This window comes from Triticum urartu, chromosome 5 (assembly GCF_003073215.2).
Source record: "Triticum urartu cultivar G1812 chromosome 5, Tu2.1, whole genome shotgun sequence".
NCBI lineage: Eukaryota > Viridiplantae > Streptophyta > Magnoliopsida > Poales > Poaceae > Triticum > Triticum urartu.
This window is the reverse complement of record NC_053026.1, coordinates 517,537,789-517,565,708: the sequence shown is the minus strand read 5'-3', so window position 1 is coordinate 517,565,708 and position 27,920 is coordinate 517,537,789. Positions and strand designations below refer to the sequence as shown.

The following is a 27,920-nucleotide window of genomic DNA, read 5'->3' as shown; positions in this document are numbered from 1 at the left end:
GCGTATCCCCTGCCATGCAAGAATTTTTGTCTTGGATAAGATAGGTTTCAGTCCTGACGAAACTATGGAGGTAAAAAGAGTTTACTTGAAGACCGAGCATGGTTATACCTTCAACGTCAAATTATACAATGCAGACACATACACCTATTTTGAATGCAAAACTTGGCAAGCACTATGCAAGGCTTATGCATTTGAGCCTGATATGGTTATCACCTTTGATATTCGTCCGGAAGATGATATTGAAGGTAATAGATACATCTGGGTCGATGTGCAGACGCCTCCAGTTCTACCATTATGTGAGTTTCTCAACCATATTTATGTCTTCGATATGAGATTATTTGAACCAGTTGAATAATTAATAGATCTCAATTTATATTGACAGCTTACTTCCAATCAAGCAAACATGTCCGGCGCTTGGTAGACAGGACCGTCCACTGTCCCGGGGCTGAACTAAACTGCGAGGAGACAAGTCATTATGTTTCATGGCTTGAGGATCTTGATGCTGTCAAGACAAATTTCTTTTCTGCACTTAGAAATGTTAGTACTCAAAACATGCGACCAATAGTGTTCGTACTGAACTACGGTCACATATATTTAGGAAAGATGGTAAGATTTTTACTATTTCTCCTCAGTGCATCTTTTGCATACATTATTTTTTTAAGCTAAACTTCATTGCTAAGTATGTTACTATACGATATTCTTCAACAGGGACTCCCGATGAATGTTGTGCCTGATTGGATCGAGACTAAAGGTACCATGAATATTGTTAGCTTACGGCCAAGATATCCTACAATGCACTTTAGTGCATTCAGAATTTCTAATAGCAAGGAATGCTTAATAGTAAAAGACTGGAGCAAAATTGTGAACGATCACAGAGAAGTACTAGGGGTAGCAATCAGAAGCGCAAACCACGATTAGGAGACAGGTTCATCTGCATGCTCCAATATGATGAATCAGCAAAGCTATACATGTTCTATGCTATTTTACCTGAGAGAGAGCAGCAGGAGTGATTAATTAGCTAGTTCATACTCTTAGTACTTGTCCTCTCATGTCCGTGTTCTTCGTCCTGAACTTAATCTCAAAGAGTGATTTGCTTCTATGGTGTTATGAACGCTTATAATATCATTACCATGTTGAACTCGATGATATCTTTCCTATGAAAACCGTTGGTGATGATATATATGATGCAAGAGTTTTTATATTAATTAATATGATGATGATGATGAGTTATTATATCATTTATGAAAAAAATTGCATATTAGTTTCAAATGGATGGATTCTAGCTAAGTGATCAAGTATATGCCATATCCATATTACCCCGATCACTTAAGTAGGTGATCAAGTATATATAATATGGATATGACATATACTTGATGACTTAGCTAGGATCCACACGCATCCAGTCAAACTAATCACCTAATGATTTAACAACTCATTATAATGTAAAACAATCACTAAATTAAATTGAAAACACAAAATTAAAGTAAATATAAAAAATAAAACCAAAACACACCAAAACATTTAGTACCGGTTGGTGTTACCAACCGGTACTAATGTCCTACACGCCCACGGAGCTAGCTCGTGCCACGTGGTTGCCCTTTAGCACCGGTTAATGCTGAACCGGTACTAAAGGGGGGGAGCCTTTAGTGCCTACAATTTAGTGCCGGTTACCGAACCGGCACTAAAGGCCCTTACGAACCGGTGCTATTGCCCGGTTCTGCACTAGTGATGGGTGGCATCTTCGTTGCGTGATTTGCTGAGGTGGGGCGTTGGTTTCTGTTCGGCAATGATGATGGCGTCGCGAGGAGCTTGGGTCGCGGCATGGACTTCGGTAGTTGGCTCTTCTGGGCGTGTCCGAGGTGCTCTTCCGTGGTTTGCGTAGGCACGTTCGGCGCAAAGTCCTGCATATTTCCCTTGTGATGCTCGTCGTCAAAGTCGGAGCTGTCGGTCGCTTGCACGTGTGGCCATTTGTTGGCATGTGCCGCCACGGTTTCTGCAGCTGTTTGTGGGTGGCTTCGATGATGGAGCTCTACGGTGAAGTCGGAGTCGCCCGTTCGAGGCAACCGGTGATGACGATGACTCTTGCGACTCCTCGGCGGATGTCTTTCTTCTTTGCAGCTTTGTGTTCCATGTCGGTGGCCAGGTTGGCCGAAGGTACCCATGTCATATGGGTTGGGTTATATCGGTTTTAGCCCGGTTTTCCGTTAATTAACCGGGCAATTATCTTCTTCTTAATCAATGAAAATGGCAAGTCTTTTGCCTCGTTTCAAAAAAAAGTTATATGTATATTGCATGTTGTTTTTACTCCATCATTAACCCGGAAATCTATCTTAACATTTAACAATAACTAGGAAACTCGAGTGCATTTAACATTTAACATTAACCTTTTTTGGAACTTAAAAAACAGATACTCCCTTGTTCCTAAATATAAGTCTTTTTAAAGATTTTAATGTAGACTATATATGGATGTATATAGACGTAGTTTAAAGTGTAGATTCATTCATTTTGCCCCGTATGTAGTCCATATTGAAATCTTTAAAAAAGACATATTTAGTAACGGAGGGAGTACAAAGTAGGTCTAAAGAGATTTGACTACCATGGTTAGAAGTATTAGGCGATCGCCTTTTGATAGTAGTTTGACACGACAACCAGCAAGCAATTTTCTACAATGTTCTAAGATTGGGAGAAAGGCATTCAATGGCGGACATGCGGGGGATAGTGGCAGTCTGAGGTAAATTTGTAGGAAGGAGGGGGTGGTGCAATCTAGGATATTAGTACTGGTGTTGGTATTTCATTGATCTACATGAAGGGAAACGAAGGTTGATTTCGACAAATTTTGATACCAATACCAGTAGCGAGTGCAAAGTCATTGGGGAAACATTTTCATGTCTCCATTGATTCACTGAATTACAATAGCATGTGCTCCGGCTGCTGGACGACGGCGGCATCGCAGATGGACTTCCCGGTGAGCTTTCTTGGTGGTGGGCGGTGGTCCGTGGGGCCCCCCCATGCCGGTGGGTGGATCTTTGTTGGTGGCTTTGCATGCTTCTGTGCCGGCTGCCGAGGTGGGCGGCACAGAGGGTGTCCGGTGGGGAGGTTAGCTGGAAGGATGGGCAGTGCCGACGTGCTCGGGCTCATGATATTACTAGAAATAGTTATACTTCTAATTCATCTTGTAATTGGGTCGATGAGGCGCCTAATTTTATCTTGAGTAAACTCATATGATGTAACTATTATTTCATGAAATAAGTCATGTCACGATGGCCTTCCATTAAAAAGGTTGGTTTTTTGTCTCAAGCTAGCGGTCAGACATTTCTATTTCTAAGATTTGTGTGCTCATCGAAGACTCGGGCGGTGCTATCGCATAGCAAGTTGGGCCCAAACGTGTGCAGCCGCTACGGCGCTACAGGACTACAACAACTTATCCAAGAACATTGGTTTTATTGGATGTGACATGATATTTCTTTTATATGCCGAGTTTGTGTTGAATTTTATATAAAAGCCAATACTCCGACCTTTCCGGTTCATTTGGCATGTGTGTATCCCTAGATTAAAATTTTGACCATGATACGAGATATATTTCAGAAAAAATATCACTAGAAACTTCAAATGGAAAGTATTTTCTAGTGGTATATATAACTATTGGGATATATATAACTTGTACGTATTGTGTTTGTCAAATTATCAATCTAGGGATACACACAAGCATAATAAACCGGAAAGGATGGAGTTTTTTTTTTCATCCTAGCTAGAACGTTTCTTGCTCAAGTCAAAGGACTTGTCTGATATTTTTAATATTATTTTAAGGAGTTATTTTCAACTTCAAATTACAGCAAAAAAGCTTCGTGAAGAGTATATCTTTTTGGTATATCTTATGAATTTTGTTTCATTTAAAAAAACACCGAAAAACATAAGGATACTTTTCCTTGTCCAATTTTAGTAAAGCGAGCATTTCATAGAGATTGGCACATGAGAAGTTTCATCACAGGAAAAAAAAAGGAAAGAAAGATGAAAAACTGGAAGGCTGGAAGTGGCTCTCTTTTTTTGCAATGTGGCATATATAGGACAACCCAGCATACCAGGGGCGTCTCAGATGCCATTTAGATTGTTTTTAGTTTTTGCACATTTCCTCATAAATTTTTGCCAAGGTAAAATATCCCATAATCTAGCCTATTTAGTTGGTTTAATTTGTGACACAAGTTGAACAAATGGGCAATGAATCTCCACATATGAAACTTTATTTGACAAAACAACAACATTGTGTGTACAGATCTACGCTAAATGGGCACAACAATGCTAAGCATACGAAAAGTCAGGATCTGATGGGCATATAATGGTGACTGAGGAGAAAATGTAAGCTCCAACGACTGCACACAGCTCATAACATGCTGCTCATGGTGAAGGCGGCGGGGGGCACACTTGGTGAACTATGCGCTCTTCCCTTGTGTGCTCATCTGCGATGTGGTGGAGGCAGCACACCGACTTCATTCGACTCTTCTATGTTTGTGGTGGTGGAGTCCTTGGCTTTTCAGAGCTCACCGACATCGACGGCTTTGGTGCTGGAGGCATTTTTCTCTGCCGTTTCACCGGCACACCAACTTTCGGCGCTTTTTTTGGCTGCTTCCCTAGCGCGCTAGCCTGCGACGACACATTTGAGGTGCACAAAGCAGCTAAGATTGCCAGGACGACAAAGAGCTTGAGCAGTTTCATGTTGGCTTAGGGACGCTTTCTCTCAGCGATGTCAATTGAGCTCAGTTTATAGTGAAAAAATGACGCGTAGTTTTGCTGGGAAAATGGCGAAAACTTGGACGGTTGACTTGGCCTGCACTTGCTTGGAAACCCCGGTCCGGTCACGCATTAACTCCGCCTAGATCAGAGGTCACACATGGCTTGTCTGGTATCCAATGTCTATTGGAACAGTGAAACATAGTTACTGTACGTACTAATTGAGTTACATTCGCGCAAATCAATATGTGGTTGGATGGTTAAAGGGATAGTGGTATCCCCAGTCCATCAGGATTCAAGTCTCAGTTGTGAGTGCTTGCGTCTGTACTGTGTTAAAAAAAATTAAGTTGCATTTGCACGAGAAAGACTAATGGAAAGGAAGGAAGGAAAAGGAAGGTGCCTCTTGCTCGTAATTTTCGGGATGGGATCATGTTCCAGCATTTCAATTTGGCGACCTTGTCTGCAAACATGCGTGGATATTCTGGGCCACGAGGCTAGCTCGTAACAAGAGTGTATTTTGTGATATCAAATATTCCTGCATCGGCTGTGGCTAGCTATACAATGCTCTGAGCTAGTTCAGCTTCTTCTTCTTCTTCTTTTGGCGGGGACCTAGTTCAGCTTTGGCAGAGATGGTTAAGGCATCTCCAACCGCGTAATTTAAAATGGACACACCAAACGTTCATGGGCATGTCCGGACGTTTGTTTAATTTTAATGGTTAATTGGTTTCTTCTAACTTAGAGCGGGAAATATTTATAGTGAACTATTTTTCTACGCTGAAGGAATATTTTGGTTCCCATAGAAAATGTTTTGCCCTGAGCAACGAGTTGCATATTTATAGGATTTTTCCATGTTTGTTTTCAGGAAAGTAAAAATTTCATCACTTTAGCTATATGTAAGTCGCCAGGATTTTAAATTTGGGTAAGTCAATTTTCTGACCATTGTTTTTATTTTGTTACTATTCGTGTCATTTTTCTTTTCTTGTGTTGTTTAGGCTGAGTTGAGTTGCCCCTGTTTGGGGTAAGTCAATTCTTTCTTATGCTTAATTTTTGACTTTCCCCTGTTTGGGGTAAGTCAATTTTTCTTAGACTGAATTTTTGACTTACCCCTGTTTGTGGTAAGTCAATTTTCCTATTGGGCCCGAAGTCCCTTCCACATTGCGTGTTTTTTATGTGTCTTTTGCTTTTGCTTTTTCTAGCCTTTGTTTCTTTTTTCTACATGGATATGTTTTGCATATTGGATGAGTAGAAATGTATACACCTAAGTACTATATAGTATGTGTGTAGATTACACTAGAATGTGAAAAATATACCATTATGTGCTTATCCTTAGCATATCTTAAAAGTACAATTTTCAGTGCAAGTTTTTTTAATATTATTTTTCTTCTTATAGGATAGTACCAAATGCCACTATCATTCTTCAATACGTCATTGTTTTAATTTAGTTTTAGTTTTATCCACTTCCTTTCTTCTTTAAGAGCAATACCAATGCCACTAATTCATTCCTTCTTAGGATTGTTTTGAGAAATTCCACTTATATGTTCATTCTTGCATATTATAAAAGAAAGCAACTTATTTTTAAAATATTTGAAAATTTAATCATTTATTTTATTAAAGGGTAATAACAATGCCACTAATTAATTCTTCCTTAGAAAACTTTATTATTTTGATTTTATTTCAGTTTTTTTTCATTTCGTTATTCTTAAAGGGTAATACAAATGCCACTAATTAGTTATTATTTAGAAAACTTCTTTATTGATCATGTTTTAGTTTATATTTATTTTCTTTCTTCTTTAAAGGTAATATACCAATGTCACTAATTCATTTCTTCTTAGGAAACTTTTTTGGCGGAAAATTCCACTATTATATGCTCATCTTGCATACAATAAAAAGGCACAATTATTGTGTGAATTACGTGCAAGTTTCGACATTCTTTGTTGTAGATTATTTTTCATTTTCTTTCTTCGTAATGCGTAATACAAATGTCACTACTTCATTGTTCCTTAGTAACATCTTGTTATTCTTTTAGTTTATATTCCATTTAATCTTTTTATTTCATTATTTCCTTCTTGAATGGTAATACAAATGCCACTAACTCCTTATTTCTTAGGAAACTTCTTTATTTTGATTTTCTTCTAGTTTATATTTCATTTTCTTCTTCTTTAAGTGTTATACCAATGCCACTAATTCTAAGTTAAAAAACTACATTATTTCTGTGTAATTTCATTATTGTCTGCTTATTCTTGTGTATTATAAAAAGGCGCAATTTGTATTTGAATTATGTGAAAATTTTGTCCTTATTTATTATTTACATTTTCTTTCTTCTTACAGGGTAATAGTAGTGGCACTAACTTATTCTTACTTAGAATACTTCATTATTTTGATTATTTTACTTGTTATTTCATTTATTTTTCTTCTTCAAGGTTAATATCAATGCCGCTAATTCATTCATTCTTAGAAAATATTTTTCCGTGAAAATTCCACTACTATATGCTTATTCTTGCATATTATAAACAACACATTTTTTTGCGTAAATTGTGTGTGAATATTGTTAGTATTTGACTATTTGTATTATTTTTCTCCATTTTTAAAGGGTAATACTCAATCCACTAATTCATTCTTTTGTACATAACTTATCTTTTTATTCCTTAGTTTATTTTTGTTTATTTATTATGGTTTTTGCCTTATGTCTTACTAGGTATCATCTCATTTTTGTATATTTCAGACAAAGCTTAAATATCGGATGGGCTTCTGCTTATTGGTTGCATAGGGCCTAGTGCTCCTCTGAAGAGTCGAGGGAGACCAAACATCCTTTTAAAATATGTCTTTATTTACTCATAAAAAAGGTAACCGATACAAATAAAATCATTTTTTATCTCCCATGCACTGATATTTCTGGCTCCGAATTTAATTTAATTTAATTTTTTCATTTCACATTTATTTAGACAAAATCATTCACCTTTTCTAATTCCAACTTTTTTTCATTTCATCTTACGTAGAAAAGAAAAGAGGGAGTTTTGTATAAGCCTGCCATGTCAGAAATTCGTTCTAGTCAAACTCAAGCAGTACACTCATAAATCGGAAGGCATTTAGCATGACTGAGCAGCTTGCATGCATGCATGCATGGCGTAGTATACCAAATAAAGACTTGCCTGCTCCCTCGCCGTGTGCCCATCCGTGCTCCCGTCTACGTGGCTTGATTTGATTGGAACAAAATAAGGCCCGGTCCCACCCTTTAAAATCAGGGGGGAGATGATTAAATTAGAAAGAAAAAAGAAAAAAAGACAGCTGTAGGATTAAGTGGGAGCATGGATGGGAGCACGGGAAGGGAGCAGGCAAGCCGGATCCTTCTATTTCAGCGCTTGCATGCGGACAGAACGAAAATCAAGGACATCTATATCTATACCAATATAAAAATATAAAAAAAACTTAAAGGAACGAACTCGATTAATCTCGGCCATTAAATCATGTTAATCCGACGACCTAGACTGCTTCAATGTCGAGCGCTCAATACGTTTAGCGTGCAGTTATTTTCATACCAAATATAGTGCTAATCACATAATAACATGCAAATAATGTCCTACTTAATATCCGCATGCACTTAATATACTTCCAAATTAACGTGTATTGCACGTACACATTGACTAGTTAGAAGAAGTGACTAACCCAATATTAGTTTTCGGTCATCTGACACCTAGTCAGTCCCATATTTCATGGCGAATGACGTGAGTACTTATCTCAAAAAAGTTGAAAGGTAGCATGCACAAGTAGGCATGTCATACAGTGAAGATGTTCAGTTGCTATTTAGAAAATTTTAGTTTTTGCACATTTATCGGAGACCTAGCCTATTCGTTCAGTTTTATTCGTGGCACAAATTGAACAAATGGGTAACGAAACCCTGCATAAGGATCTTTATTTGAAAAAACTACAACATTGTGTGCACATATCTAAGCTAAGTGGGTAGTACAAGACTATGCATATGGTACTCAAGATCTAATTCCATATAATGATGACTGTAAAGAAAATGAAGGATCTAATAACCACGAGCCACTGTACGATATGTGCTCATTGTGGAGGTGGTGGGGAGCTCAATGGCCGAGTGATGCTCTTCTTCACTGGTGGTGGAAGCGGCGGGGTGCGCAATGGACTCACTACCCTCTTCTGCACTTCTGGTGGAGGTGGCGGAAAGTGGATCGGCCATGCCCCACTCTTCTGCACCGGCGGTGGAGGCGGCGGGGTGCGCAACGGACTCACTACCCTCTTCTGCACTTCTGGTGGAGGTGGCGGAAAGTGGATCGGCCATGCCCCACTCTTCTGCACCGGCGGTGGAGGCGGCGGGGTGCGCAACGGACTCACTACCCTCTTCTGCACTTCTGGTGGAGGTGGCGGAAAGTGGATCGGCCATGCCCCACTCTTCTGCACCGGCGGTGGAGGCGGCGGGGTGCGCAACGGACTCACTACCCTCTTCTGCACTTCTGGTGGAGGTGGCGGAAAGTGGATCGGCCATGCCCCACTCTTCTGCACCGGCGGTGGAGGCGGCGGGGTGCGCAACGGACTCACTACCCTCTTCTGCACTTCTGGTGGAGGTGGCGGAAAGTGCATCGGCCATGCCCCACTCTTCTGCACCGGTGGTGGAGGTGGCATTGGCTGCATTGTGCTCTTCTGCGCTCGCGGTAAAGGAGGCGGCGGTGAGCTAAACGGCTGAATTCTGCTCGTCTGTGTTGCTGGTGGATGTGGTGGCCCTGACCCTCGTTTGTGCTGCCCACGCGGGTTTGGTATTGGTGCCGGAGGCAGTCTGCCTATCTGTTTCCCTCGTATACCAACTTTTGGCGCTTTCTTTACCTGCTTCCCTAGTGCACTAACCCGCGACAAATGGTTTTGAGGTGGATAGAACAACCAAGACGGCGAGGGCGACGAAGATCTTGAACAGTTTCATAATGGCCTATGAACACTTACTTCTCGGTGGTATCTCGTGAACTCAACTTATAGTCAAATGATGGTTCACTGTTGACTTGACTAGTAACTTGCGTGGAAAAGAGCGAAAACTTGGGTGGTTGACTTGACTTGCACCTGCTCAGAAAATCAGGTGAACACCTAGATTAGAGGCCACACATGGCGCTTGTCTAGCATCCAATGTTGTCCGTTCAAACCAAGAAACAGGATTGATAATCTCAAGGAAGAAAAGACATACTCCCTCCATTCACATATAGGGCCTCATGGGCTCCTCCTGCTCGTAGCAGTGTCAGGCCCAGGTATGGAGGACGAGCCTTTTTTTTTTCTCTTGTACATGCATGCCAATGCCATGGTCATCCATGACCATCCATTGCCAAACTGATCACCAACCTCACGAGCAGCCAGGAAGGCTCCGACGAACCTGGAGAACATTTTCTGGCAGGACCACGGCCGCGCAATCATCCGCCGCCGTCGACGTTGACATCATCCACAAGCGCCACCAACGGAGGAAGAGCCGGCCAGCGAGCCGGACGGAGCTAAAGAGGAAGAAGGGTCGATCAAGCGGCCATGGCGAGACCCATGAACTGCGATCTGGTCCTCGAGCTCCAGAACGTGTCCCTGGACACCCTCTTCCTCATCGTCCTCCAGGCCGTCGTCGTCATCGCCCTCGGCAAGTTCATCCACCTCTCCCTCCGCCGCCACAACCAGCCCAGCGCCATCTCCCAGATCCTCGTACGTGCATGCGCCATCTCTTCGGCCGGTCAATCAATCGCCTCCTCTCAATTCGCTAACATCCATGGACATGGGTGCATGCATGCATGCAGGCGGGGATCATGGTGGGGAGCCTGGGGCTGCACGAGGTGATCGTGCACGTGGCCGTGGTGAACGTGGAGGACACGTACGGGTGGTACGTCTCCCAGGCGCGCATCTTCTACATGTTCTACGTCGGCCTCGACGCCGACCTCGCCTCGCTCTGGAACGACAAGCACCGCTGCACCATCGCCACCTACGCCAGCGTCGCCACCTGCCTGCTCCTCGCCGCCTTCGTCTCCGGGGGCCTGTACGGCAGCATGATGCACACCCCCGTCCGCTCGCCCGAGCTGCTCGCCGCCGTGCTCATGCTCACGCTCGCCAACACCTCCTCCGTCGACGTCTCCCGGATGGCCGCCGAGCTCGGACTCACCGCCACCGCCACCGGCCGCCTCGTCGTCGGCGCCGCCATCGCCACCAACGTCATCTGCATCGTCGGGGAGGGCGTCTTCTCCTGCATGAAGCTGGCGTCCGGAAGGACCCCAGGGTACAGCGCGTCCCAGCGGCTCGGGCTCGGCGTGCTGGCGCTCTTCAAGGTCGGCCTCGCGCTCGCGCTGCTCCGGCCAGCCGTGGAGTTCATGAACCGGCGCAACGCGGGGCGGCACCGCATCGGGAACTGGGAGCTGGCTCTCATCCTCATCGCCGTATCCTACATCGGCGACTTCCCGCGCCGCGTCGGCTTCGACGGCATGCCGGCGAGCCTCGTGCTGGGGCTGGCGTTCCCCAGGGAGGGCCCCGTGGCGAGGACCGTCACGCACGCGCTTGCGTACCCGCTGCACGCGCTGGCCCTGCCCTTCTATTTCGGGACCATGGGGATGCGGCTCAACTTCAGCGCCATGTCCGGCGCCGTCGTCGTGCCCGCCGTCCTCCTCACCATCCTCGGTCTCGTCGGCAAGTGCGCAGGCACCATGGGCGCTGCCAGGTTCCTCCACATGCCGCTCGGGGACGCCGCGCGCCTCGGCGTCATCCTTAACATCAAGGGCCACGTCAACATGATCGACATGAGCTTCGCCAGCTCCGAGGGGATTTGGGCGGAGCAGGCGCTCATGGCCATGGTGATGGGCAGCATGATCAGCACCGTCATCGCGGGGCCGGTGTTCGCCGTTGTGTACCGCAGGGAGAGGGAGGCGTATCTGAGCAACGGCCACAGGACGCTGGAGCGGCTGGTCCCGGACCAGGAGGAGGAGCTGCGGATGCTCGCCTGCGTGCACGGAGCACGCGCCACGCCGGCGATGCTCAGCCTCGTCGAGCTGCTGGCGAGCAAGCCCGCCGTGCAGCCCGCTGTGCATGTCCTGCACTTCTACGACGCCGTGAGCAAGCACGCACGCGCGGGCACCGGCGGCGCCAAACGCTACCACGAGCGGGTCCAGATCGACAGCGACAAGCACTGGGACCGCATGAACGACGCCGCCACGCAGGTGAACTGGACCGTCGACCTGTTCGCCTCCATCACCGGCCTCGTCATCCGGCAGATCGACAAAGGCGACCGCGGCCCCGTCACGAACCTGAAGACCATCCGCCGCTGCGCGGAGGAGGTCCACGCCGACGTCCTAATCGTGCCCTACCACAAGGAGCAGCACTACGACGGCAAGATGTCCTGCCGGTCGGAGGATCGCCGCCAGCTCAACCTGAACGTGCTCGAGCGCGCGCCGTGCACCACCGGCATCCTCGTCGACCGCCCGTTCCGGAGAGGCGGCACCAGCTTCCAGCTACCGACCAAGATATCCACGAGCGAGGAGACGCTGGGCAACTGGCGGGAAGACCGGGCCACCGCGCCGACGCACGTGGCGGCTGTCTTCCTCGGCGGGCCGGACGACCGCGAGGCCGTGGCCCTCGCCTGCCGCCTCGCCAAGAATGAGACGGTCCACCTGACCGTCATCCGCTTCGTGGGGCCCGGCAAGCACGGCCACGCCGGCGTCCAGACGGCACGCGCCGACGATCACGCCGACGGGGAGGTGTCCGTCGTGGTGGACGATCCCGACGAGTGCTGCATGGCGGCGCTCCAACGCGAGTACGTGGCGAAGGAGCTCGCGTCGTACGTTGAGAAGGTGGTGGGCGGCGCGGCGGACGTGGTGGAGGCCCTGCGCAGGATGGCCGGGGCGTACGCGCTGGTCGTGGTGGGGCGCGGCGGAAGGCAGCCGGCGGAGCTGCTGGGCGGGCTAGAGTGCGGGGAGATGGGCCCAATCGGGGATATCCTCGCGTCGGACGAGTCGCTGGAGATGGGCTCCGTGATCGTCCTGCAGCAGAAGAAAGCCGTGTCGACGGCGTTCGGCCTCGACCCACCACCAGCGGGAACGGCGGGGGTCTGACACCGTGTATGCTGCAAAGACGTAGTAGAAAACTGTAGCTGTGTATAATTAGAGTGTAGACGACTAGAATTAATGTAGCACATCTCAGCTGGCAATTTTTTTCATCTCAGCAAATAAGCAGGAAATAGGAAAATGATACTTCCTCCGTTCACAAATATAAGATATTTAAACTTTTTCAAATCAGCTAAATATCAGTCAACTGACTTTAGCATTTGGGTCAGTCGATTTTGAGATGATCGGAGGGAAGCCGAAGGGGAGGAAGTAGAAGGCGGGGAAGGGGGGTGGGGCGGAAGAACGAACAGTGGTTGAGGTGGCAGGACGGCGGTGGTGCAACTTCGCCGGAGAAAAACCCGGTCATCACCCAGGGCTAGAGGGATGGCCGGGGGAGGCGGCAAGACCAGCGGTGGGTGCGCTTCCTGGGAGGGGGCAGGAAGCCTGCGTTGGAGTGCCGGCCATGGGTAATGGTTGCAGGCGGTTTGGCCAGCGGCCCATGCGACGATTTAGAGAAGGAGAAGAGTTGGAGGAAGAAGAAGGGTGCGGCTTCCAAAACAATCGACTGTGCCAAATTTAAAAGTCAGACGACTTACGTGTAGCCATGCCCAAACTTAATTTATTCGAATATATTTAGACATATTTTAGTGTGATTGTTCACTCAATTTAGTGTACATGCATACATGTAGTCTATATTCAAATATTTAAAATATGTATACATGAATAGTCCTTTGTATCTAAAACTAAAAGTGAACACTTCTTTGTGGTGACCTCTGATTGTCACGGTGTGGTGATTGACATAATCCACAGGACAGAAGATCCTCTTGCAGAGATCATACATGAAATCATAAAAGTAGCACTAGTTTTGTTTAATTCCTACACTTTTGTTTATGAGCGTCGAAACTTTAATTTTAAAGCTCATAATCCTTTTAAGTTTGCTTATAATTTTGGAGCAACTCGATAATTGATTGGGTAATTCTCATGATGCGAACCGTATACATATAAAAAATTGTTTTGAATCAGTAAAGAGGCAAGATTTCTCAAGAAAAAAAGAAGGTATCGGTCTGCTCCAGATCGCAACGATGTTGTTGGGCCTCCCGCACCCCGGTGCGGTGGTAGGCCTGGCCATGGGAATATCCTATTTGACGACGAAATCACTAATTAAGGAATACTCGTTGCAAAGATCACTTCAATTTCTCTAGTTGCGATAGGTGGCGTATATACAGCGCGCCACTTGTCGCAACCTGTGAGTTTTTCCTTTTTCATAGATTCGTTTATTCAAAACGTTTTATCTCTCAAACCGTGCGTCCAAATCTCGAACCGCTTTCACCGTTGGATTCCTCGCGTCGAGATCTTCAAAACTAGATCTCATGTTGATAGGTTCTGACGAATTTTTTTTCACAAAAAAACGGATGAAAAAACCGAACCGGTAGCATGGGTTTTTTCCCTTTCCGAAATGGGCATGCCCGTGCCTCACACAAAATCATAACCGTGCCTCTCGCGGAAGCAAAACCGTGACTATCACGGAAGGAAAAAAAGAAAACGCGTTTTTTTTCATTTCCAAGGAGGCACGGCCGTGACTCTCGTGAAAGCACAACCGTGACTCTTGCGGAAACAAAACCATGACTCTCGCAAAAGAAAAAAAACAGAAAACATGTTTTTCCCTTTCCGAGAGGCACGGCCGTGACTCTCGCGAAAGCACAACCATACTTTTCACGGAAGCAAAACCGTGACTCTCGTGAAAGAAAAAAAAACAAAAAACACGTTTTTTCCGTTTCCGAGAGGCACGGACGTGACTCTCGTGAAAGCACACCCGTGCCTCTCGCGGAAGCAAAACCGTGACTCTCGCGAAAGAAAAAAAACAAAAAACGTGTTTTTTTTCGTTTTGAAGAGGCACGGCCGTGACTCTCGCGAAAGCAAAATCGTGACTCTCATGAAAGGAGAAAAAAACCGCGTTTTTCACACAAAATATCTTTTTTGAAAAAATAATTGAATCAAAAGCTAAGAAAGACCGGTGAAAACCAAAAGTAAAAAAAAACCGAAAAAATCGTTTAAAAAGCCGAAAACGCGTGAAAAAAATAAATAAAAAAACCAAAAAAAGCGCCCAGAGCGCGACACATGGCTAATGGCTAAAAGCGCGCCAAGTGACATTAATCGTTACGAGGCTCCTGAAGAAGCGCTCGTTAACTAGTTGCTCTCATTTAACGCATACCACGTCAAACTGTCGACGGACAGGCTGCCGATTGAAGCGCTAAGCTGGACTGGCCCGTTAACATGTTGCAGCAATTCTGGTTTTAGGTAGCCTCCAGAGATTCACAACCAGTTTTTATCAATTTTGGGAACTTTCTAGAAGGTTTCTGAACCAGGTTTCATATCTTTTATATTTTTTTCTTTTTTGTCTCTTTTTTGGTTTATGCATCTTTTTCGTTCTACTTTTTTATTTTTCTGTTTTTTGTTATTTTTTCTTTTCCCTGTTTCTTGTTCGGAAATTTCAAATATTGTTTGAAATTACAAAAATGTTCTTCTTTTATAAAATTGTTCGCATTTTAAAAAATGGTTTGTGTTTCTCAAAATCTTCAGGATTCCCAAAAACAATTATCATTTTCAAAATGTGTTCATAATTTTGAAAAATCCTCATTCATATAATTTGTTCACAATTTCAGAAAAAATCATGTTTCAAAAAGTGTTCTTGTTTTCCCATTTGTTCACAGTTTCAGAAAATTGTTCGTGTTTCAAAAAATATCAAGAATTTCAAAAAATGTTCTGGCTTTCAAAATATGTTCACAATTTCAAAAAAATGATCATGTTTTAAAAAATGTTTGCAGTTTCAAAATTTTCTTCACAATTTCCACAAATATTCCCATGTTTCAAATTTTGTTCGCATTTTCAAAAAAGCATACAATACAAATTTTGTTCGCATTTTAAGAAAAGTTCGTGTTTTAATTTTATTGGTGCTGAATTTAAAAAATGTTCCGGTTTTCCATTTTTCTTGGAAAAACTAAAAAAATTGCGATCTCAGAAAATATTCGAAAATTTCAAATATTGTTCGTGTTTTTCATAATTCGTTCATTTTTCAGAAAATGTTAATTTTTGAAGAATTGTTCGCGTTTTTGGAAATTGTTTGGGATTTGCAAATTTTGTTCCTGTTTCCTTTTTAAATTGAAATTACAAAACATCTTTACTTTTCCAAAAAATGGAATACACAAAAATGCGACATTTTAAACCTGCTCGCAATTTTCAATAAATGTTTTCCAAATCTCAACGCTGCTATGTGTTCTTATAGATTTTTGCACCTTTAAGTTCATTTTGTGCTGTGTGATGTTGTGGCTAATGGCTCGCGTTTGGAGTGTGAAGTCGGGGGGGATCGATTCCTGAGACGCGCAGCTGTTCTTCAGGGTTTTTTTTTTGTCACACGATAGGAAACGAAAAATGCGTCATATATGAGGTCCCCTGGCCGCCCTCTTGTTCGCGTCCATGCATTGGGTGTTGGTGTGCTGCTCTGCTTCGGCTACTACGACCCCAGCGCCGGCGGTACCGTGTCGGGCGCCATCTCCAATTGAGTTCTCATGACATCTTCAGCCGTTGGCTCTTCAAGGGATGCCTAAAATTGCTGTCTGGGGATAAGCCGGCGCAAAAATTAAACCTGAGGGCGAGTTGGTCCCCAGCCGCCAGCCCCAGGGCCGCCCCCAGGCACGTTTTAAAATAAAAGAAGTTCGGCGAAGTTCGGCTTAAACGCGATAAAATTCGGCCAAACACGATAAATTTCGGCACATTTCGGCGAAGTTCGTGGATTTTCATTACATAGCACATATACATAAACTAATCTAAAGGAAAAACTGGCTGAAGTCGCCGCCGTCGCCGCCATCATCGTCGTCGGCCTTCTCCTCCTTGACGCGGGCGCCCCTGCTGGACCCCTGCCCAGCGTCGCCATGGCGGACTGGTGGCGGCGCATCATCGTCGTCGTCGTCGTCGCTGTCGCAGATGACGACGACTCCGCCTTCGTCGCGGCCGCGTCGACGCTCCGCGAAGCGAAGCAGGGCGGCGCACTGGCGCTCCTTCGCCTTCTCCAAGCGCTCCTTCTCCATCGCTATGGAGTCCCTGCGCGCCCATTTCAGGGCCGCGTCGTCGTCGTCGAGCTCCGTCGTCACCGGCGCGGCCGGCTCCTTCACCGGCGCGAGCCCCGGCTCCGTCTTCACCGGCGCGAGCCCCGGCTCCGTCTTTGGCTTCACGAAGCGCGGAGGAGGAGCCGACGAGTAGGCGCGCCGGCCGCCCTGGTTGATGACGATGCCGGCGCTGCGAGTGCGCCGGCCGAGCGGCGTCTCCGCCACGGGCTCAGCCTTGACGCCGAGCAGGGCCGGAGTGCCGGAGGAGTGCGATGAAGATCGGGAGGAGGAAGAAGAGGAGGAGGACCCGAACCTCCTTGGCGCCCGTGGCCCGGCGCGTCGGTGCTGCGCCAGGGCGGCCGCCCTCGCCGGGTACGCCAACGGCGGGTCGTTGCCGCCCTCGAGGTATGTCAGCACGCCCTCGAGTGTGTGGCCGGGGACGCCCCACCACAGGTGGCGCCCCTCGCTGTTCTGCCGGCCACCAACCACCGGCTCGCCGTTGATGGACGCCAAGCGCTGCTGCTGGCGGCGCTCGAAATACGCCGCCCAAGCCGCGTGGTTGTCGGCGGCGTACTGGGGGAGGGAAAGTTGGGCGTCGGTGAGGGAGGCGCGCACGACCTCGACTTCCTCGGCAAAGTACTTCGGCTTTGCCACGGCGTCGGGCAACGGGGGAATGGGCACTCCCCCGGCGCTGAGCCTCCACCCCATCGGCCCGGTGCGCATGTCCGGCGGCGCCGGGATGTTCGCCTGGAACAGGAGCCAGGACTCCTGTTCGCGGAGCGAACGGCGGCCGAAGCCGTTGGCCGCCGCCTCGTCTCTGGGAAGCGTTCCGCCATGGCGACGGGCTCGGGAGAGGTAGAGAGATAGAGGGAGGGGCTGGGCGGCGGCGCTCGGGAGAGGTAGGGAGAGGGAGGAGCTGGGCGGCGGCGGGGGGCGGGGCTGGTGTGGGCACAGGCGAGTGCAGGCCACCGGCTATATAGCCGCGCCGCACCCGTGTGTACGCGTGCGAGGGAGGGGAGGCGTCGGCGCGCCGTCCCGTGACGCGCCGCCCGTGAGGAATCAATGGCAAGGCTGACCGACGGCAGCCTTGGCATTGATTCCCCGCAGGAACCGAGGCCGTTGGGGGAAGACGAGGCGCCGTGTCGCTGACGCGGCGGGCCCGCGGCTGTTTCGCGCCAAAACAGTTCGCCCCGGCGCCCCCGGGCGCCCCCCAGCGCGCCGGGTTCAGCTTGGATCCGCTGGCGCTGTTTTCGGCCCAGGCCGGCGAAAATCGGGCTCCTGGGATGCGACTGGGCCGTTTTTTTGGCGCCGGCGCGAAAAAATCGCCTGGGGAGGCCTTCCTGGGGGCGCGGCTGGAGATGCCCTCACAATTGGTCTGTTTGTTTTTGTGCCCAGTGATCCCAATTGACGTGTGATGGTGCTGGTCACCCTATCTAGGTTCTGCTGGGATGAACTTCCTTCCAGTGACAGTTATATCTACTACTTCTTCCGTCCGAAAATATTTGTCATCAACTATCAATTGTTTTGATTTTGAGTGGCATGACTTGGTTGACCGGGGCATTGCACACTTGTGTTTGGTTTATTAGTGCTAGTGTTAGTGGCAAGCTGACTTATTGGTGCACATCGTATCTTGTGTGGCAGCCATCTATGCAATCACTAGTAGAAAAAGGGTCAAACATGAAGCACATTAGTGCCGGTTTGAATTTGAGCCGGCACTAATGTGTGCATTAGTGCCGATTGCAACGGCTAGCCGGCCGCTCTCATTAGTATCGGTTTGTGGCGAACCTTTAGCACCGGTTCGTGCCACGAACCGGTACTAAAGTGAGTGGTGGCAGGATGTTGTCAGTCCGGGGCCCCTCCAGCACCTTTAGTACCGGGTCGTATCACGAACCGGTACTAAAGGTCGTTCTACATAGACCCTTCGTCCACCCGAGCTCGCTCTGTTCTTTCCCTTTCCCCTTTCCCCTCTCCTCTCTGTTCTTTTTCCTCTTCCTCTCAAGCTCATCACACATTTTACCCAAAATTTGTCAAGATTTGAAGGCCCCATCCATTCAAATGATCACAAAGGTTAGCAACTTTGTCCTTTCATCTCTCCTTGCTAGATTAGCTCGTGCAGTACTTTATATAGTGATTGATTTTTGAGTTTAGTAATTTGGGAGGAATTATATATGTGCTAGTATTTGATTTATATGCAATTTGAAGTCAAAAATAACACTTAGTTTGCATATGTAGGTGTGGTTTACTTAGTACCTTCTAAATCTCCGTCGTAACCACCGTCGATCGCTCGCAACGTCCCGTCGCCGGCACCACCTTGTGGTGAGCCTCTTGTTCATGAAGTTTTATATAAAAAATTGATGTTTGTGTGATTTGGATATATAGTTACTCGTATAATTATCTTACTCATACGTTGTTTGTTATACATAGTGCCATGATTTTGATATCCGTCCCCGTCGGCCCTCGTCCGGGTTATGATTTGGATGTGGTATATTCTCTTTTAAAACTATTCATTGCATTTCGTGTTTATGACAAATTATGCCCATCAAGTTGACATAGATATTTGTATGTAGGAGGTAGTTGAACCGGAAATTCCAACCGACCCTATTGTCGAGAGGTTAAATTTAGTTGAAAGAGAAAACGAGGATTTGAAGGAAAAATTGAAAAGAATTGAGGGGGAGAAGATGGAATTGGAGTTGCATGTTGCCGATGTCGTCGATGATCACAAGATTAAGATGGAGAAAATGCGCTTGAAGATTAGAAAGATTAGAAAATATGCCATTCATAGTGAGGCTTGGTATCATTATGTTGTTGGATCAATTGTTACCTTAGTTGCGATCTTGATCGCATTTGTTGTTGCATTTAAATTCTTTAGCTAGAGAGTTATTTGTTTGTTGCATTTAAGTGTTGTATGATCTTTATGTATGAACTTTATGTATTGTATTAATTTAGTGTTTTCGGTGCTGTGTATTGAAGATGAGCCGGCAATGGATGTACGATGATCGATGCTCTCCCGAGTTCATTAATGGCGTGCGTACTTTTCTGCTTGCGGCTGAGGCAAACAAGCGGGCGGATGGTTTTATGCCTTGTCCATGTGCTGGCTGTAAGAATGGTCACAATTACTCTACGTCAAGAACCATTCACGTCCACCTGTTTGAGTCCGGTTTCATGCCCCACTATAATGTTTGGACCAAGCATGGAGAAAGAGGGGTTATGATGGAAGACAATGAAGAAGAAGAGGACGACGACAACTATCCTGGCCATGGGTTCTCTGAATACGATGATACAACAATGAGGGAAGAAGCTGAGCCGGTAATGCGGGAAGAAGCTGAGCCGGCAATGCGGGAAGAAGCTGAAGAAGAGGCATCGGATGAGCCCGTTGATGATCTAGGTCGGGCCATTGCCGATGCAAAGAGAAACTGCGCAAGTGATTTGGAGAAGAAAAAGTTGCAGCGCATGTTAGAGGATCACAAAAAATTGTTGTACCCGAATTGCGTAGGTGACAAGAAAAAGCTGAGCACCACACTGGAATTGCTACAATGGAAGGCAGAGAATGGTGTATCTGACAAGGGATTTGGAAAGTTACTGGTAATGATAAAGAATATGCTTCCAAAGGACAACGAATTGCATGAGAGTACGTATGAAGCAAAGAAGGATGTCTGCCCTCTACGGTTAGAGGTGCAGAAGATACATGCATGCCCTAATGATTGCATCCTCTACCACGGTGAGTACGAGGATTTGAATGCTTGCCCAGTATGCGGTGCATTGCGCAATAAGATCAGCCGCGATGACCCTGGTGATGTCGAGGGCGAGCGCCCCAGGAAGAAGATTCCTGCCAAGGTGATGTGGTATGCTCCTATAATACCATAGTTGAAACGTTTGTTCCAAAACAAAGAGCATGCCAAGGCGATGCGATGGCACAGAGAAGACCGTAAGAAAGACGGAAAGTTGAGAGTACCCGCTGACGGGTCGCAGTGAAGAAAAATTGAAAGAAAGTATGGGAAGGAGTTTGCAGATGACGCAGGGAACGTATGGTTTGGTCTAAGCGCAGATGGCATTAATCCTTTTGGGGAGCAGAGCAGCAACCATAGCACCTGGCCTGTGACTCTATGTTTGTATAACCTTCCTCCTTGGTTGTGTATGAAGCGGAAGTTCATTATGATGCCAGTGCTCATCCAAGGCCCTAAGCAACCCGGCAACGACATTGATGTGTACCTAATGCCATTAGTTGAAAAACTCTTACAACTGTGGAATGGAACAGGTGTACGTGCGTGGGATGAGCACATGAGGGAAGAATTTGACCTAAAGGCGTTGCTGTTCGTGACCATCAATGATTGGCCTGCTCTCAGTAACCTTTCAGGACAGACAAACAAGGGATACCGCGCATGCATGCACTGTTTGGATGATACCAACAGTATATATTTGGCTAATTGTAAGAAGAATGTGTACCTGGGATATCGTCGATTTCTTCCGAGCAGGCATCCCGTAAGAAAGAAAGGCAAGCATTTCAAAGGTGAGGCGGATCACTGGACGAAGCCTCGCTACCGTACTGGTGCTGATGTACATGATATGGTCAAGGATTTGAAGGTGGTCTTTGGAAAGGGTCCTGGTGGACAACCTGTTCCGAATGACGCTGACGGACGCGCACCCATGTGGAAGAAGAAATCTATATTTTGGGACCTGCCCTATTGGAAAGACCTAGAGGTCCGCTCCATAATCGACGTGATGCACGTGACGAAGAATCTTTGTGTGACCCTGCTTGGCTTCTTGGGCGTGTATGGGAAGACAAAAGATACACCTGAGGCACGGGAGGACTAGCAATGTATGCACGGAAAAGACGGCATACATCAGGGTCATGCAAGCTACGCTCTTACCAAAGAAGTGAAGGAAATCTTCTTTGAATGCCTGCTTAGTATTAAGGTACCGTCTGGCTTCTCGTCGAATATAAAGGGAATAATAAATATGGCAGAGAAAAAGTTCCAGAACCTAAAGTCTCATGACTGCCACGTGATTATGACGCAACTGCTTCCGGTTGCATTAAGGGGGCTTCTACCGGAAAACGTTCGATTAGCCATTGTGAAGCTATGTGCATTCCTCAATGCAATCTCTCAGAAGGTAATCGATCCAGAAATCATACCAAGGTTAGAGAATGATTTGGTGCAATGTCTTGTCAGTTTCGAGTTGGTGTTCCCACCATCCTTCTTCAACATCATGACGCACGTCCTAATTCACCTATGTGAAGAGATTCACGTTTTGGGTCCTGTATTTTTACACAATATGTTCCCCTTTGAGAGGTTCATGGGAGTCTTAAAGAAATATGTTCATAACCGTGCTAGGCCAGAAGGAAGCATCTCCAAGGGCCATGAAAATGAGGAGGTCATTGAGTTTTGTATTGACTTTATTCCTGAACTTAAGCCGATTGGTGTTCCTGAATCGCGGCATAAAGGCAGACTGGATGGAAAAGGCACGCTAGGAGGGAAACAAATAATATGTATGGACGGACATTCTCTCACTGAAGCACACTACACAGTTCTACAGAATTCCGCCTTGGTGGCTCCGTATATGGATGAACACAAGAATTTGCTACGCTCCAAACACCCGGAGCGGTCTGATGACTGGATTACACGTAAACAAACCAGGAGTTTCGCCAGCTGGTTGCAGACACATACCATGCATGACGCCTCTATTGAAGATGACCTGTACTTGCTGTCCCAATTACCATCTTCGAATATAATGACTTTCAAAGGGTACGAGATAAACGGTAATACATTTTACACGATCGCCCAAGATAAGAAGAGCACCAACCAAAACAGTGGTGTCCGCTTTAATGCAGAAACCAAGACGGGAAAGAAAACATATTATGGTTATATACAGGACATATGGGAACTTGACTATCGACGTGGTGTGAAGGTCCCTTTGTTTCGGTGCAAATGGGTCAATATGACACGAGGCGGGGTAATGGAAGACCCGCAGTACGGAATGACAACAGTGGATCTCAACAATCTTGCGTATGTAGACGAACCATTCATCCTAGCCAATGATGTGGCACATGTTTTCTATGTGAAGGACATGTCTACCAAGCGGGGAAAAAGAAAAGATAAGGAAGCGAATGCATCGTACGATGAGCCAAAGCGGCACATAGTTCTTTTTGGGAAAAGAAACATCGTGGGAGTGGATGACAAGATAGACATGTCAGAAGATTATGAAAAGTTTGATGAAATTTCTCCATTCACAGTGAATATTGACCCGAGCATCCAGTTAAATGATGAAGATTTTCCATGGCTACGGCGCAAAGGGACACACGCAAAGAAAAAGTTTCACACCCAAAGATCTGGGATGTGATCAGCTTCACTATCATCACTTTCTTCTGTGTTTCACACCCAGGAGGGAATTTCTGTAATAGTTAGGGTAGCTAGTTATGTGTTTTGACATTTGAAACGCGAAGAAATTTTATGTGCAAGCAAATTCTTTAATGCATTTACTGATTTTTTCAGCTAAATGACCCTGAAATTGAAAAGCATTTCAAATGAATTCAGAAAAGGTTGAAAGTTGGCATGGTATCATATTTTCACCCACATAGCATGTGCAAAAAAGTAGAGAGGGTTACCGCAAAAACTGGATGCACTTCGTGTATAAAATGGACAATCTCTTTCGAAGTATTAGAGTTTCGGACGAAAACTCATCCATTACAAAGGCATTTCATTTTTTAAATAACCTAAGCATTACCAAATTGAATATAATGATAAAACACACTAATATTAAACATAAAAAAGAATCACCTAAAAATCTATTTTCAAAGTTAAGTTATTCACAAACTAGTGATTCACACAAATTTCAAATAATTCAAAATTTAAACTATTCAAATTTGTAAACTACCGGTACTAACAGAAAGTTTGTAATTTTTTGTACCTAAAGCAAAAATATTCACAAAGAAACTCTAAATACAGCAAAAAACAACTCAAAAATAAATAAATAAAATAAATAAAGCAAAAAAATAAGAAAAAAGCCCACCTACTAGGCCACAGCGGCCTGCATACGACTAGAAACCCAAATTCTAGTTGGGCCAGGATGCAGGCCCGCTAGCCAGTAGGCCCAACAAGGCATCGCAGAAGAGGTAGGCCCAGAAGGCCTGCTTAAGAGAGGAGCTCGAGATAGCAGCGACGGCGGGGCTTATAAGCAGGTGCGAGTGCCCCTCGACTAGCGAGGTGGGACTAAACTTTTACGCCCCTCGCCTGGCAGCGCACACCCTTTAGTACCGGGTTGTGGCGCCAACCGATACTAAAGGGGCTTTGAGGGCTTCACTATGTTCTCTGAAATCTTGTATAAATAAGAAAGAAGTCTTTCTCAGGAGATGACTCTGCTGATACCGAGTTTCAATGCAAAATGGCTCCCGCTTCTTCTGAAAGAAAACAGGGGAAAAATCAATATGGAGCCGTCAGAGGCTTATCTGGCCGATATGACTTCCTGAAATTCTTTCCAGATAAAAACCTAAAATGGAGGGGTTGGGGCTTTGGCTCCAGGCTCAAACTCTATCTTGTGGTAGACTGCCCTCCTAGGGAGCGCTTGGGCAACTAACTTGTGGGGCATGACATCCTAAATTCATCATTTACATTAGGTCGTGGCTCCAACCGGTACTAAAGGGGGGCCTTTAGTACCGGTTGGCGCCACAACCCGGTACTAAAGGGGGTGCGGTTCCCGCCGCTTCGCCTGGCCAAAACAGACCTTTTGTATCGGTTGGTGGCTCCAACCGGTACTAAAGGTGGATTCTATATAAGAAAACACTTCAAAAAAATTGTCAGTTTCTCATCTCTCCCTGCTTCTTTCTCCTCTGCCCCGTCGCCGCCGCCCCTCGTCGCCACCCCCGTTGCCGTCCCCGTCACCGTCCGTCGCCGTCCCCGTCCCCGTCGTCGCCACCCCGTCCCCGTCGTCGACGCCCCGTCTCCGTCCCCGTCGCCGCCCACAGTCGTCGCGCCTCGCCGGTGAGCTCCTGCCCCGGCCGCCAACCACACACACACATTGTTATAGAATTGTTAGCAATCTTTCTGTTTTTTAGTTATAGAATTATTAGAAATGTTAGTTTTAGTTATAGAAATGCTAGTTATATAGAAATATTAGAAATGTTAGTTATATAGAAATGTTAGTTATATTAGAAATGTTAGTTATATAGAAATGTTTTTTAGTTATAGAAATATTAGAAATGTTAGTTTTAGTTATAGAAATATTAGAAATGTTAGTTTTAGTTATAACATTTAGAATTTGCATATATGAAATCACAATCCATCATTTAAAAAATGTGTCTTCACTTTTGCGGCATATAGTATTTGTTGTCGATGATGCCCGGCCCGCATCCTCGCCGTCGACCCATTCGCGACGACGTCCTGCTTCAGAGGACCCATGTCCGGGACTGGGCTCCGCCGGGCTGGCACTGGGAGGTGCTACCTTCAGGGGCGCGACGCTTGGTAAGGAACCCGACGCCGGGTCCCGTCGTCGACCCTCATCTCCTTTGGTGGCGTTCGCGTGGGCCACTTTCGGTGCGGAGGGAGCCGGCCCCGCCGGAGGTGGTACGTCGCCGTGTCAAGGAGGAGGACGAGCACGTCCATCGCTACATGGCTGCTATGGACGTCGGGTTCTCCAATACCTGGCAGGTTCTTTTGGGAGATCACCCTAGCTATGATCCAGTGATGGTTCCTTCTCTTTGGGTGTCCACCGCCCGCACCTCAGGAACCGCGAGTGGCCTAGATTACTCTGTAGTATTCGATCTTTATTAGCTTGCTAGCTAGCTAGCTAGTGATGTATTCGATATTATATCTATTATTCGAGACGATGTATTCGAGATTATATCTATTATTCGAGACGATGTATTCGAGATTATATCTATTATTCGAGACGACGTATTCGAGATTATATTCGATGATGCTTATTATGTACTATGATTGATTCAGTTTTTCCTTATTAATTGATTGCATCCATGCATTGTAATTTGAATATATTTCTTTTGGATTAGTTAAACAAAGCCTATGGCGGACAATACCGGTAGAGAGGGAGAAGAGGCCCTGTTCAATATCATACGCAATCCTCACGGGCCAGATGATGATCAGAATGAAGAGGATTATGACGGCTCCGAATATCTAAACAACACCGGGGAGGGTGATATGATATTCGATCGCGATGACCGAATTGATGAAGTCATGAACTATGAACATGACGAAGAAAATGTTGATCTTGAAACAACAAAGACCGGCGAGGTATATATATTTATATAAGCAGGCATCTGGTGATCATGACATGTTTTAAATGACTTGAAGATATATTAACGAATCGATATTTCTTCTTTCAGCCATCCGGATCGAGCAAATCTTCAGGCAACAGGAAACGAGGCCCGAACAAAAAGTTGAAGGAGGGCGTAAAGTACAATATCGAGGCCATCAAACCTAATGGCGAACCATTAGCGCCTAAGAAGATTGCGGACAAGTTCATTCATCAGTGCGGAGTTCTTGCGAAGGACCAACTCCCGATCTCCCTTCAAGAATGGAGAGAGCCAGCAAAGCCACGTCCAGGAGTTACTTTTGTCGACGACAGACAAAAACTTCTGCTTTGGGAAACGCTCATGGAACATTTCACCCTACCAGATCATTTCACAGATGCAGATGTGGAGAAAGTCAAGGACGCTGCTCTTAGGAAGATGGCGGTTGCATTCAAGAACCACAAGATTCTGCTTTGGGAAATGCTCATGGAACATTTCACCCTACCAGATCATTTCACAGATGCAGATGTGGAGAAAGTCAAGGACGCTGCTCTTAGGAAGATGGCGGTTGCATTCAAGAACCACAAGATTCGTGAATGGGCCAAGTACGTCAAGGGAGGAAGGAAGACTCCAGTATTCGAGGGAACACTAGAGAAGCAAAGTGCTCATTGGGACGATTTCATGAAATTCAAGGATTCGGAATTATCTAAGGCGGTCAAGAATAAACAAGGCCAATGCCACAAAAAAGGATAGGTTCCATAAGCTAGGGCCAGGTGGCTATGCGGTGGGAATGCCTAAGTGGGATAAGTCTGAGAAAGAGATGTTGGATGCAGGTGTCACAACAGAAACATTGAGCTAGCCCCCCAGGTGCAGGACTTGGTTCTATGCGCATGGGGGGAGTTGGACCCGAAGACAGGCAAAGTTTCAAAGAAGGCATGTCTGGACGGAGCCGAAGATAAGCTACTTGTTGCAATAGAAGAGGCTCGATCGGGGGTGTTCGAGCCCAACAGAGAGAACGACGAGCTTATGCGTGCCCTGGGAAATCCTGAACACCCGGGAAGAACACGAGGCATGGGCGCTATGCCGTGGTATCAGGGGTTTTCGGACTGGAACGCCGACTGCAGAACCCGTGCGAGAAAGAAGATTGCGGAGGAGAAGAAGAGGAAGATGGAGGAGGAGCAGAGGAAGATAGACTATGAACGCCTTCAAGGCCTAGAATCAGTGCACGCGGACTTGGCAGTCAAATTCCAGTGGCAGCAGGAGCAGATCGACTCACTTAGCCAGTAAAGGGGGTCTCAGCAGCTAGCGGGTGATCCACCATTGCATAGCACCATCCCATCCATGTCGAGAAGCAGCGTGGGTTCCACCCTGGGCGACGCATTGCTGGATAGCTACCCAGTGGATGACACCATGAAGAACACTAACTGCGAGCTACACTTAAAAATAAAGAACATATCCATGAAGGTGGCGGACGCCCTTCCTTTTACAAATCCCCCCGAGGCAACCTTCCATTGCAACCCGATTCCAGCGGGCTATGCTCGTGTCTTGGTTGATGAGGTGGTGGACCAATATTCGGGGCTAGAGCTTGACATTCCTGGAGGTGACGATGAGCACACACTGGGAGAGGCCAACCATCATATCATCCTATGGAGAAAGGATTGCATCATCTTTCGAAGGCCACCGACACCGCGTCATCCGACTCCTCGTCGAAGTCCGCCACCGAGTCAGCAGACTCCCGCTCCTCCAAGTCCACCAACGCGTCAGGCCACTCCTCCTCCAAGTCCAGCACAGCTT

At 46.4% G+C, this 27,920-nt stretch overlaps 1 protein-coding gene across 1 annotated transcript; it reads left to right on the top strand.

The window, feature by feature from the left end:
* Positions 1-9,872: 9,872 nt before the first annotated feature.
* LOC125556526 (cation/H(+) antiporter 2-like) lies at positions 9,873-12,964 on the top strand. The gene is made up of 2 exons (XM_048719243.1): positions 9,873-10,407; positions 10,500-12,964. The coding sequence occupies exons 1-2, from the start codon at positions 10,243-10,245 to the stop codon at positions 12,792-12,794; spliced, it is 2,460 nt and encodes an 819-aa protein (XP_048575200.1). The 5' UTR covers positions 9,873-10,242; the 3' UTR covers positions 12,795-12,964.
* The last annotated feature ends 14,956 nt before the right edge of the window (positions 12,965-27,920 follow it).